The 12,524-nt window shown below is 45.3% G+C and overlaps 2 protein-coding genes across 3 annotated transcripts; one reads left to right on the top strand and one right to left on the bottom strand.

The window, feature by feature from the left end:
- Nucleotides 1-291: 291 nt before the first annotated feature.
- Nucleotides 292-1,578, bottom strand: rxfp3 (relaxin family peptide receptor 3). The gene has a single exon (XM_047045261.1). The coding sequence runs from the start codon at nucleotides 1,576-1,578 to the stop codon at nucleotides 292-294; it is 1,287 nt and encodes a 428-aa protein (XP_046901217.1).
- A 5,218-nt stretch (nucleotides 1,579-6,796) lies between these two features.
- On the top strand, nucleotides 6,797-10,385 carry LOC124484436 (granzyme K-like). Of its 2 annotated transcripts, none has more exons than XM_047045345.1 (6): nucleotides 6,797-7,944; nucleotides 8,142-8,320; nucleotides 8,563-8,713; nucleotides 9,213-9,377; nucleotides 9,588-9,692; nucleotides 10,103-10,385. In XM_047045345.1, exons 1-6 carry the CDS (start codon nucleotides 7,711-7,713, stop codon nucleotides 10,280-10,282), a joined length of 1,014 nt encoding a protein of 337 aa, XP_046901301.1. In that variant the 5' UTR covers nucleotides 6,797-7,710; the 3' UTR covers nucleotides 10,283-10,385. The 2 variants fall into 2 exon arrangements, with proteins under 2 accessions (XP_046901301.1, XP_046901302.1); XM_047045346.1 differs by having other exon boundaries at nucleotides 6,799-7,944; nucleotides 8,173-8,320; nucleotides 10,103-10,367.
- The last annotated feature ends 2,139 nt before the right edge of the window (nucleotides 10,386-12,524 follow it).

Here is a 12,524-nt window from a genome sequence, read left to right as displayed (position 1 = left end):
TAAATTAGGGCCACTTATATTTTATTTTTATCCCCCTTAGTATTAGACCCCCCTTAGTATTAGTTAGACTTTGCTCCTTTTGTATTGTTAGTCCATATATTTAAGTTTCAATATTCCTATATGTTTATTGTATGCACCTCCCTGCCAAAGTAAATTCCTTGTTTGCGCAAACATTCATGGCGAATAAAATCATTCTGATTCTGATTCTGAAAATCATTCTGATTCTGATAAAAAAAAAATATATATATTATACTATACTACTCATCCAAACAGACCTGTCATAAACATAACCTACGTGCTGTTTGGTAGCAGATCGTTCCTGCTGTTGGGGTACATTACGACCCCGGGGGGATAGAACACCACCGGTTCCGCTGAGCTCTGGCAAATCGGTACCACCAGCGCGTGTCCCTGCTCGTCCTGCTCCGGCTTAGTAGACGCTGTGAACGGTCTCATGTTGGTCACCGAGGGCGACGTTATCTGCCAGAACAGTTTCTTCAGTGCCTTCCTGAATTCCCGCCGCATCAGGCAGTACAGGATCGGGTTTAGGCAGCTGTTGGAGTGCGCGAGGCACACGGTCACCGGGAAAATGTACGCCTGCATGGTGTAGTATTCGTAGCTGAAATGGACCACATTCAGTTTAACGAGGATGCCCCACAGCGTGAGTGCCTGGTTAGGGAGCCAACACAGGAAGAAAGAGAGAACCACGATGGTCACAGACTTGGTTACCTTGGAGCGTCTCCGGGCGCTGGATGTGTTGACATTGTTGGATGTAATAAAGCGCAGCAACAACAGGTAGCACACGGATATGATCCCTAGCGGGATTACGAACCCGATCAGGACCTTTTGCGCGTGATAGAGCCCCAACCAGAACTGCGCGTCTCCGGCACTATCTGGGAATTTGACAAGACACAGTTCCTCGTTGGACACGACTGAAGTTGTGGAGAAAACGACGTTCGGGAGAGCGGCGGACACCGCTGCGAACCAGATGAAGATGGTCATGGAGCGCGCAGAGCAGCAACGTGGCCGCCGCCTCTTGCTCTTGAGCGCGGAGGCAAGTGACCAGTACCGCGCCACGCTCATTGCGGTCAGAAAAAAAACACTGGCGTACATGTTCATGGCAGTAACATATGACACAATCTTACACATTGCGTTGCCAAAAAGCCAAGTGAAGTCCAAGGCATTCTCCACCGCCCAAAAGGGCAGTGTCAGGACGAACTGGAAGTCCGTGACTGCCAGACTGGTCACGAACAGGTTGATGGAGGACTTCTTCCACACCTGTTTAGACTTCATGAGGTACAACACCAGAAGGTTCCCAATCAGTCCCAGTGCGCATACCACCGAGTAAATGATCGATATGAGGATTCTCAAGACAGCGGACCCATCTCCCACAAAGTCTCCCTTACCCGTGTGTAGAAAGCCGCTGGAGGACTGGTTGGATTCATTAAACGTGACAGCGAAATTAAAACTATAACCAGGAAAGAGGATCGCGGAGCCCTCGTCCGCATTAGAGACCTCCCCGGGTGTTTCCGACCTTAGTCCAGCACCGAGACCCGCTCCACTACCACTCAGGAAATCCATCTTTAAATCAGCCAGTTTTTCCAACGGTAGCAAACATAATTATCCAACCACGAAGAGAACTGACGTTTTTCTGTATGTTTTAAGACAAGTTTTGCAAGCCGTCCAAGCAAGACCCCGAACAATGTTTTCGTTTCATGAATGAAAGTTCTGTGCGTAATGCCACATCGCGGCGACCAGTCGACCGCCCGTCTGTAAGATGATGTGAGTTGACAGAAGCAGTCTCGAGAGGTCCTTATTCTACTGCGTTTCCTGGGATTGGACGGTTGAGCATCGACGCAGAGCGCGCTTAAGCTGTTGCTTTCCGCGGTGCTGATTTAATTATTCAGAGAGACACCCTACTGACGGGTCCAGCGACCGTTAAGTATTTGGTCAACCTGCTGCCACCGTTGCTCCTGGTTGGGGCGAGAAATGTTCTAAATAATATTCTGACGAAAGGCTAAACAACTTTGTATTTCCAAGATCAAACGGTTCACGTGGTGATTTCACTTTCATCCGTCTCTCTCTCTCTCTCTCTCTCTCTCTCTCTCTCTCTCTCTCTCTCTCTCTCTCTCTCTCTCTCTCTCTCTCACACAAACACATTATTCAAATGCATAAACACACACACACACAGTTCGAGAACATCACCATCTGCTTTTTCAACGTTGCATGGCTCAGGTAATTGCCTGAGTCCTGGAAAACATAATAAAACATGATTCTTTGCCACCATTTTTTTTTTGCTTTCTTGTACATTCTGTGTTCAGCACTGTCATGCAAACAAATAATATTCTAGACATGGGAAATCCTCCAGGATAGGGGATGACCTCCAGACAATTTCAGTTATAGCCCTGATCTAAATGTATATTCCCCAACTGTCTCTCTCTCCCTCTCTCTGATACAGATCTTTAAAACCACTATCAGGTTGCACCATGGCAGGTTAGAGAGAAGGGATTGGAGGATAATGTTTCCCAGTGTCTAAGTGTCATATACACACACACATACCCACACACACACCAACCCCCCCCCCCCCCCACACACACACACACACACCAACCCCCCCCCCCCCTCCCCCCCTCCCCCCACACACACACATACACACACACACGCAAACATACACATGGTGGTAGTTTGGGTGGGGGGCCTCCAGAGGGCAGTCACACACATGTCTCTGTAATGTAACTATTGTCAACGAATCACATGAGAGGATATCAGAAGCGCTGTGAAGAGGATATAAGGCATGAGAAGAGAGAAGAGAATGGGAGGCGAGGGGGGGGGAGGAAGGGAAGTTCCTTTGTGGTTACCTGGCAACCCACTGACATGTGTCTGTTTAAGTAAAGGTGTGAAGAGCTTGACAGGACAGACTGGACCACTTATTTCAATAGTAATACCTGTTAGATTACTCACCCTATTGCTATGACAATCTTACACTTTCAAAGTTGACCTGGAGGGTCAATGGCAATTGCAGACTCCGCCTTTGTTTCTGATGGCTGGAAGACTAGACATGTTTACTGTATTACCTGTTACCATATTAAATGGAAGCCTGGTCCAGTCCAATATCAGCACTGTATATGACTGGGTTCAGGAACCTGGCTGGAATGGTACCCTACAGTATGTAAAACTACTACCTCACTAGAGCAAAAGTGCATTTGATTGGCAACAGAACCGGTTCCAGTGGAGTTACAGTTTTTCACAATTGTTACTGTAAAACACATTTCTTGAAACAGTCACCCATTTTCTCAAAACTCTAAACACAAAACCAAATCTTCAAACTCAATTTCCAAAACCTCTGACTCTTCTTGCAAAATCAAACACTTGCCCCTTACATAACCTGTGCTCAAAATCAAAATCAAATAATGCTTTCAGATCATATAAACACAGCAAATCAGTATATAAACACTGAGGAGCAATCACTAGACACAACACAAAAAATGGACAACACAGCATCCAGGGCATGTAGTTGCATGTAAAGACAAATGAGGTTATGTGCACACAGTTAATGCATTTAGCGATAAAGAAAAATGATTTTGGATTTTGAAACACTGGATTTTGGCACTTTTTGACACTTTCCTGATGTATGACTGTGTTTAGCCTGTGTTCTGCACTTCTCTTTCGCCAACCATCTCTGGAGGAAGGGATCCCTCACTGAATTGCTAATTCCAAGGTTTTTGTAATTTTATTCTCCTTGTCTTCCTTGAAGCTTGAGGTTGGCTGAGGGGTAGTTCTATGGGTGTATGTGAAGCCCTCTGTGACATTGCTTGCAAAAAGGGCTATACAAATACTGTAATTTTGATTTGATTTGAAAATATTACAGTCACCATAACAACTTGGTACTGTCAACAAAGAACAAAGAAAAAACCCTCTGGTCTGCGGGATCCAGCCTTGAAAACACTCCACACCTATGTCACCAAAGGCCAATTCCATTGCCTGATGGAGTTTACTGTAACCCTGGTATATGGGTTTTGGTCATCGAACTTTCACCGCCACACAGAGAAAAACTTTTCAATTGGGTTGAGAAAAGGGCTGTATGGGGGAAAACAAACATTTACAGTAAAAAATGCTGGTTGATGTTGAACTATTCTTGTATACGGACACCACGGTGGAAGCTGAGATTGTCCCAAACCACCATTAGAAAAGTGTTGTAGTTGTGTTTACTGTTTGCCACCTGTGTTTACCATTTTGCAGCACAAGTGCATCACAGTGAAAAGTTAGTGAATGAGAATGTGTTTAGAGTTTTGCCAAAAGAGTGTCTGATTTGACTAATTGGTTTAGTTCACTGAACATTTCATTCACAGAATGGGCTTTATTGTTTTAGCAATTGTGAAAAACTGTAATCAGAAGGTTGCCGGTCCGATTCCAGTCAATGCCGAATCACATTGTGTCCTTGGGCAAGACACTTCACCCTACTTGCCTCGGGGAGAGTGTCACTGTACTTACTGTAAGTCATTCTGGATAAGAGCGTCTGCTAAATGACTAAATGTAAAGTAATGTATGTAACATAAACTGTTTTCTGGAATACCACCCAGGTGTCGGACTCGGCACACAAGTCAGAATTGAGGTAGGCTGAGAAACATTACAAAACTAAAGATATGTTGTAGTTTCTACCGATCATCTTACAGCATTTGGACAAAAACGTAAAAACAATATTACATGAAGCTCAATAAAACTGTATTTACACTCAAATGAATGCGGAAAAATGTGCACACTCGTGTTACGGTAACTATTGATGTCCCTGCCAAAGCTGATATCAAACTTGCATCCCTGAACTGTTGTATAGTTGATTACTAAGCAAGGGGAGTTTCTAAAGCCTCAAAGTGCATTGTGCACAGCAAGCTTGAAAGAAAAAAAGGGTTATGAATTAGGGGCCTGTGCCCCAGTAGAGTGCTATGTCTAACAACGCCTCTGCTGAGTCCTCCTGCCTGAACCATCACAACTTACTGCAATACTATCAACAAAGAACAAAGAAGGGCAGGGTTAAAACCCTCTGTCGTGCTGGATCCAGCCTTGAAAACACTCCACACCTATGTCACCACAGGCCAATTCCATTGCCTGTTGGAGATTTACCCTGGTATATTGGTTTCGGTCATAGACCTTCCACCGCCCCCCACAGAGAAAAACTCTTCAATTGGTTTGAGAAAAGGGCTGTATGGTGGAAGGCAAACATTTACAGTAAAAAATTGCTGGTTGATGTTGAACTATTCTCATATACGGACACCACGATGAAAGCTGACATTGTCCCAAACCACCATTACAAACAAGTGTGAACAATTTTGAGTCATTGTGTTTTGCAGATGACAGTTACTGTGTTGTAGTTGTGCTTACTGTTTGCCGCCTGTGTTTACCATTTTGCCGCACAAGTGCATCACAATGCAAAAAGTTTTTAGTGAATGAGAATGTGTTTAGAGTTTTGCCAAAAGAGTGTTGGATTCGACAAATGGGTTTAGGCCACTGAACATTTGATTCAAAGAATGGGGTTTAGTGTTTTAGCAATCGTGAAAAACTGTCACACAAGGTTACACATCCCTAATAGATCAATGATTGATCATCCCAGGTCCAACTTGTCATGCTCCAGATCTGAACTCCACAACAACATCTAGGACGACGCTTAAGGTCCTGTTGATCCAGACCCCACACTGAGTGTGGAGCGCACCAGCTCATGCCTAGACCTGACCCCAACTTGAACCTGAGCATCTGCCTGCAGCCCGACCTGGAGGTATACTGTCTCTTCTCTTCTCCAGGCTGCTTCTTGTGATGGATGTGACTCTTACCAAGACTGTGTGTGGGTTTCATGCAAATTCAGCCTATTAAACTTTCTGAGAGGCGGCATTAGCCAGCCCAGCAGCTGTGTGTTTGGTTAGTTCTGATGACTAATTAAATTCAGGAGCTGTTTGAAGATGAAAAACCCGGGCAGATAGCTGCATAAACTAGATGGCAGACTGTCAGAACAGTAGTCAATGTCACCATGAATCTGTCATAATAAAGCCTGTAAGTAGGGTGTCTGTCATCCAATTGGTTAAGGTGATCTAAGTGTGTTTCCAACACAGTTGGAACAACAGTGACAGGGGAGTGTTGAGTTACAACTGTGGTGTGATAGTGTGAGGGTGGAGGAAAAAGAGAGAACAGCTAAGAAGAGGAGGGAGGGTCAGTTGTTACAGAACAGCTGAGAAGAAGGAGGGTCATAGAACAGCTGGTGAAAGAGGGTGGAGCTTGACAGCCAAAAGGATAACCTTTGACAATGTTTGCAGTTTTTCACAATTGCTAAAACACATTTATTGAAATTGTCACCCATTTTCTCAAAACTGTAAACAGAAAAACAAATCTTCCAAATTACATTTACGAAACATCTGACTCTTCTGGCAAAATCAAACACTCGCTCTTACTGTAATTGACACACCAGCAGGTGTGAGTTTTTCACGTCAGGGTGCAGGAAGCAGAACTGTGGTGCTGGGGTGAGAGTGTCGGTACTCTACTGTCTAATTGAGTCTTCTCTTTTTTCTTTCAGTGCTTTCGTCTCTTCTCTTTTTTTCTTTCTCTGGTGGTCTATCTTCTTTCCTCTGCTCTCTGCTTCTGTTCTCAACTTCATTCTTTTTTCCTCTGCGTGTGGTCACACAACAAACACAGCCCCACATTATTCATGCACCAGTTACAGATTCTCCAATTGTGAGCAGACTTCATACAGAGGGATAAAAGCATCATGCATCATCCACAAACCTCCATCTCATGCACTTTGAAAACAATTGGTTTCCACGTGTTTGATTCTCGTTCCAGTGTATTTTCTGACATTTTATGTCAGTCTTGATTTCATTTGTATTTAATTTATTTCAAAATCGCTTGATCCTGTTTTCAATCAAACTGAGCTTTTATTAAACAGTTTACAGCCCCAAATTGGTACAGAAATTCTCACAAACAAAAATGGATGTACTACCTTCAAAAAGTACAGCTTCAGACTACCAAATGATTACAATGAAGCAGAACGTTTCTCAACAACATGAATACCCAGAAACAAAAGGCTTGTATATATTTTTCTATTTATTCATACTATATGTACAGTATGTCTACACATGTTTCAATATATCCTGTTTGTGTTGTAAAATTCCATGTACTCTGCAAACTATATACATAACACACAACAAGCTGAAAATACAGAAAAAACAAGCAAAGTCTAAAAAGGCCAGACAAAGATGTTCACTCCATTTGTTGATGTTGATCAGGCCACATGTTTTCACCCCCATCACACTGCAGGATGTCTGTCACAATGCAGTAAGGACTGACTGCTGGTTGAACCATTGTACAAAGAGGTTTTGCACACAGAATAGGTTGTCAGTTTTCGGAGTGATTTGCATTAGTTAAGACAAGGTTGTTTTGGTTTAGTTAAACACTGTTTCTTGTGTATGAAAATAACATACCGTTTGGCAAAAAAAGAAACAGTTGTGCTAGTTAAGTTATAAGGGAGATGAAGGGGATCTCAGTTTCATGATTTTTATTTTGCAATTTAGAAGACAAACTCTAATCACAACACAGACCTGCTGGTAAACTGTAATCACTTGTCATTTCATACTGCTCTCTCAGTCTCAAGGAGACATGAGGTCCTTCTGACACAGGGGTTTACAGAAAGAGAAAAACACCAGTTTGCAAAGGTGTTAAAACCATGCACACAGCATGTGTGATTCATCTCCAAACCAGAATGAGCCAGATTTCAAACGACCCCACACAGATGCACACTTCCTACCCCACCTGCCATCCAGGCTGGTTTCTATGCAAGCTTGTTGTAATCTGGTTCCTCAAGGGGATCATATGAAGCTAGGTGGAGGAGGTATTCAGATGAAGAGATGCTGTCTCTGGGTCTCCTGGGGTTTACACTGGTCTTATCAGCCTCTACTGTCACACCAGCAGGTACAGTTGGAAGGTTGCCTTATTTTATATGATCTTATTATGGGATTCCCCTACATACAGTTTGGTTCTCACATAGCAGGCTAGTTTGGCTCTCTTCTCACACACACCGTCCCCAGTAGAGGTGGTTGGATGTGACAGAACCCCAGACCTCAGCCTCCTTTTTGGTCTAGTGGTACAATGGATGCTTCTGTTTCCAGATGTCCTTCCCTCTTGTCCCTCGTGTCCCAGAATGCTTGGCGGTGTCCATCGTAGGAGGCCAGGAGGTCAAGCCTCCTTACATACCCTGGATGGCATCTGTTCAGGTCAACGGGTTTCACGTTTGTGGAGGAATCCTGGTGAAGGAACAGTGGGTTCTCACAGCGGCACACTGCCCAGGGTGAGTTCCCCTGGGTCACGACCCTGACAACTTTTAAATAGTTACCATTGTTACGTTAGAACTACTTTAGACTAATACTATGAGAGAGTAACATGTCCAATGAAGTGGAGGGCAGATATAAGGTGTACAGAAGTACATGAAGCTACATAAAGCTACCTGGAGGTACACTGAGGTTCTTCCATGGACTCACAGTGTATCTGTGTTCTATTCGCCATTGTGATGTATTGTAAATGTTGCTGTAGGGGAGAGGACTCCAGGCAGGTTGTGACGGTGCTCCTGGGAGCCCACGCTCTGGACCAGCTGGAGGGGACGACTCGTGTGGGAGTGGCCAGGGGCTTCAGACCAAACACCTTTAGCAGAACAACCTTCGCGGATGACATCATGCTGATCAAGGTAGAATAATCCATTCCGTGCGATCGAGCCAATTCTATGTGTAGTTGTACTCAAAGGGAGAACAAGCATGAATGAAAAAATGAGGTTCTTTGGTGAGCGGGATCCAGGCAGGAGACTGTGGATGTGGCGGATGAGTCCTGGGGTCTCCACGGGGCTGGGGTCTCCACGGGGCTGGGGTCTCCACGGGGCTGGGGTCTCCACGGGGCTGGGGTCTCCACGGGGCTGGGGTCTCCACGGGGCTTCAAAGAGCTCGGATGACCCCCCGGGATAGCAGATGAGCACGGGAGTAGAGGAGGAGATGGGGAGCAGGAGGGGTGCAGAAGTAGTGGCTGGAATGGCGAGGTTGTATCACTGGTGGGCTACTGATTAGCCTGTCCGATGCTTTATCAAGTGTGTGACTGATCCGGTCATAAGTTGCATTGGACGAGGTGCTCTTTTCCTGCTTAGCCTCTCTCCGATCATTTCACTCTGACTCCAACCCTTTCTGTCCCCGCCACAGCTGCACGCCAAGGTGAAGCCAAAGAAGAAGCACATTGAGGTGAACCAGCTGTCTCGGTCTGGGAAAGACGTGCCCACGGGCACCAGGTGCCGGGTGTACGGCTGGGGCACGGTGAGCGCCCAGGGCTCCACCCCATCCAATCATCTGAGATGGGCTGAGGTGAAGGTATGGCCTCTTTTTGTGTTTTCAAATCTGAATGGTTGAAATATTATCATTGTTATTTTGACATTTCAACAATGTCGGCATCAGTAAATAGTATGCCTGGTGAATGTAATAATAGACTTCAGAGAAAAGTGTACCAGAAGTTGACGCGTGTGTTCTGGTGTGTGTACAAATGGTGTGTGTGTGTGTGTGTGTCGGTGTGATCTTTGTCAGGTGGAAGACCGAGAGCTGTGTACCTGCTATTACAACAACAAGCCAATCATCAACCAGGACATGCTGTGTGCTGGGAACAAGAAGAGAGAGGCGGATGCCTGCAAGGTATTTAACCTGACTCACTCAATATGGTGGCGAACGTGTTTCTATGTATTTTTTGCAAACTGCTCATCCAAACCGCTTTACACTTAACACTGCCTGTCTTTGAGCCCTGTGCATTAAATCTGCCAAATCACATGCAATTAAACTTCAAACAGTGCCCAGTTCATAAGATAACTGAGCCACAGACAGACACACAGACACTCACACACATGCAGATTCCTGCTTCTACAGTTAGATTTCACCTTCATATAATGACCGTTCTCAAGGTAATCAAGCCACAGATACAAACACACATATAATCCTGCCTTTATAGTTAGATGTTGCATGTCCTGCTGATGTTTGATTGTATGTGTGTGTGTGTGTGTGTGTGTGTGTGTGTGTGTGTGTGTGTGTGTGTGTGTGTACGTCTTCAGGGAGACTCTGGCGGGCCTTTGGAGTGTAATAAAGTCCTGGTGGGTGTGGTCTCCGGGGGTAATGGCTGTGGGAACCCTAAGAAGCCAGGGGTTTACACCCGCCTCTCTCAGCGCCACCTGGCCTGGGCCAACAACATCATCAAGAGAGAAACCAACTCCACTCTCTGGAATGGCCTGTAAACCATCCTGGGTGAACTTGATTTAAATGTCCTGTATCCCATTGACTTACAGTCAACATCAGTGTACATTACTATTTACAAATAAAGGATCAATACTGTTTTTACAGTGCAATAGTGTATCGATTTCCAAAGTGTCAATTGTGAGTTCAAATCAAACAGACCTCAAATAATACTTTCAAGCGCACACACATACACACGTTACACACTCAGAGAACAAAAAGCAAATCTTCAATCAAAACACCCGACTGTGGAGAGACTGATACAATATCTTCTACAGCCAGTTTCACATATAATACCAACCAGATCTTGTGATTCAGTGCAAGATTCTATTGTTTGTGAAAACTGCACATACATACACACACACACACACAAGTTCACACACTTGCACACATACACACAAACCACAGATGCTGATTTTTGATCTGAAGCAACACGCAGTTTCCACTTTTATTGATGTACAATTCCCCCCTGGGGTGAGATCCACAGCCATGGAGAATGCAAATTACACACAGACTTGAGGTAACAGTCAAAGAATTCACGATGAAAGCTGAAACCTGAAACCTTGAAATGTCAGCTCACTGCAGCCTCGGTAGAGAGGCTTTTACAATGACTGGAGCGCCAGCACTGATGTGAGTCTTGTTGTGTGTGTGTGTGTGTGTGTGCGTATGTATGTATGTGTGTGTACGTATGTCTTGGCAGAGGAGGCTTCAATCAGCCAGAGTGCAGAAGCCATGTTCTGACATCTAGACCAATAAGACTCGAGCTAGGCAATGGCTGATTGTTCAGCAGACAGCCCCTCATCACAACACTCAGCCCTGAGGGATGCCTCAATCTTCAACACCCCAACTAACAGCTCTGCACAGGCTATACATGTCAAAGAAGTAGCACTTAGTCTGTACGGAATCAAAAATCTTGCCGCACAAACACACACACACTGGGACGATGTATTGTATGAGAACAACTGGCGCCCTCTACTGGTTTACAAAGACTCACTCACTCTGAATGACATCCGGCAGCAGTGCTCCATTTAGTGAAGGTCTACCGTGGAGAATAGATGATTAGAGCTATCTGTGAACAGTTGCGCAGTGAAATATAAAAATGATCCCAGGTTGTTCTGCCTGGGGGAGAAGAATGTCAGTGTTAAGATCTCAACCAGCAGTGTTGCCTTCCTCTTACATCATGAAAGAGACGATTCAAGGAGGCAGCCTGGGACAAACACACCCTGCCCAGTGCAGCTTGTAGCCTCTGCCAGACAAGCTGTATCCCCTTCACAGCTCTCTGCTGGGGCATCCAACCTGCACTAGGAGGTTGCATACTAGCACACCAGCCTTCCCCATCATGAAACCTGAGTATACATACAAGCATACTCGCCTACTCCTCACTGGACCACAAAGTTGCATACAAGCATACTCGCCTACTCCACCCTGGACCACGAGGTTGCATAATGGCACACTAGCCTCTTTCACCCTGGACCATGAGGCTACATACTAGCATAAGACTGTGCTAGCCTCCTGTTTATGCAGTAATCATCCATCAAAGAGCCCTTATCTAACACCAAGAGTATATATGTGGGATATTTATTTATATATCCATCCATGCTGATGTTGAGAAACATCTTGTCCTAATTGAGATGTTTGAACATCTTGAATTAAACATCTCACCTGAGGTATTACAGGTATGCTGCTAATGCAAGGCTATGTGTCCATCAGTATACACCCTCTTCACAATGTGTGTTCTGGTGAAGATACCCCGTTATTAGTGGTGTTCTGCTGTCTCCTCTTCCAGACAGATATGTCAGAGGACTCTGTGTGACCAGGGTGTTACCACCATGATTCATCTGAATTTCACACGGCCAATGTTTCCAATTTCACAGCTATGAGTTCCAGCCTCAGCCTCCAGCTTTAGTCTTAACCTCAGCTACAGCATCTGGCATCTAACTTTCAGCCCCAGCCCAAGCCCAAGTGGCATTAACCTTCAGCCTCCAGTACCAGTCTCCAGTCCCAGGCTTCAACTCTAGCTACCACACCAGCCCCAGCCTTAGTCACAACCTCCAGCCCCAGCACCAAACTTAGTCACAACCTCCAGCCCCAGCCCCAACCTTAGTCACAACCTCCAGCCCCAGCCCCAGCCCCAGCCTTAGTCACAACCTCCAGCCCCAGCCCCAGCCCCAGCCTTAGTCACAACCTCCAGCCCCAGCACCAACCTTAGTCACAACCTCCAGCCCCAGCCCCAACCTTAGTCAC

The sequence above is a fragment of the Hypomesus transpacificus genome, chromosome 22 (genome assembly GCF_021917145.1).
Source record: "Hypomesus transpacificus isolate Combined female chromosome 22, fHypTra1, whole genome shotgun sequence".
Lineage (NCBI taxonomy): Eukaryota > Metazoa > Chordata > Actinopteri > Osmeriformes > Osmeridae > Hypomesus > Hypomesus transpacificus.
Note: the sequence above shows the minus strand (reverse complement) of the source record. Positions and strands in the feature narration are given on the sequence as shown.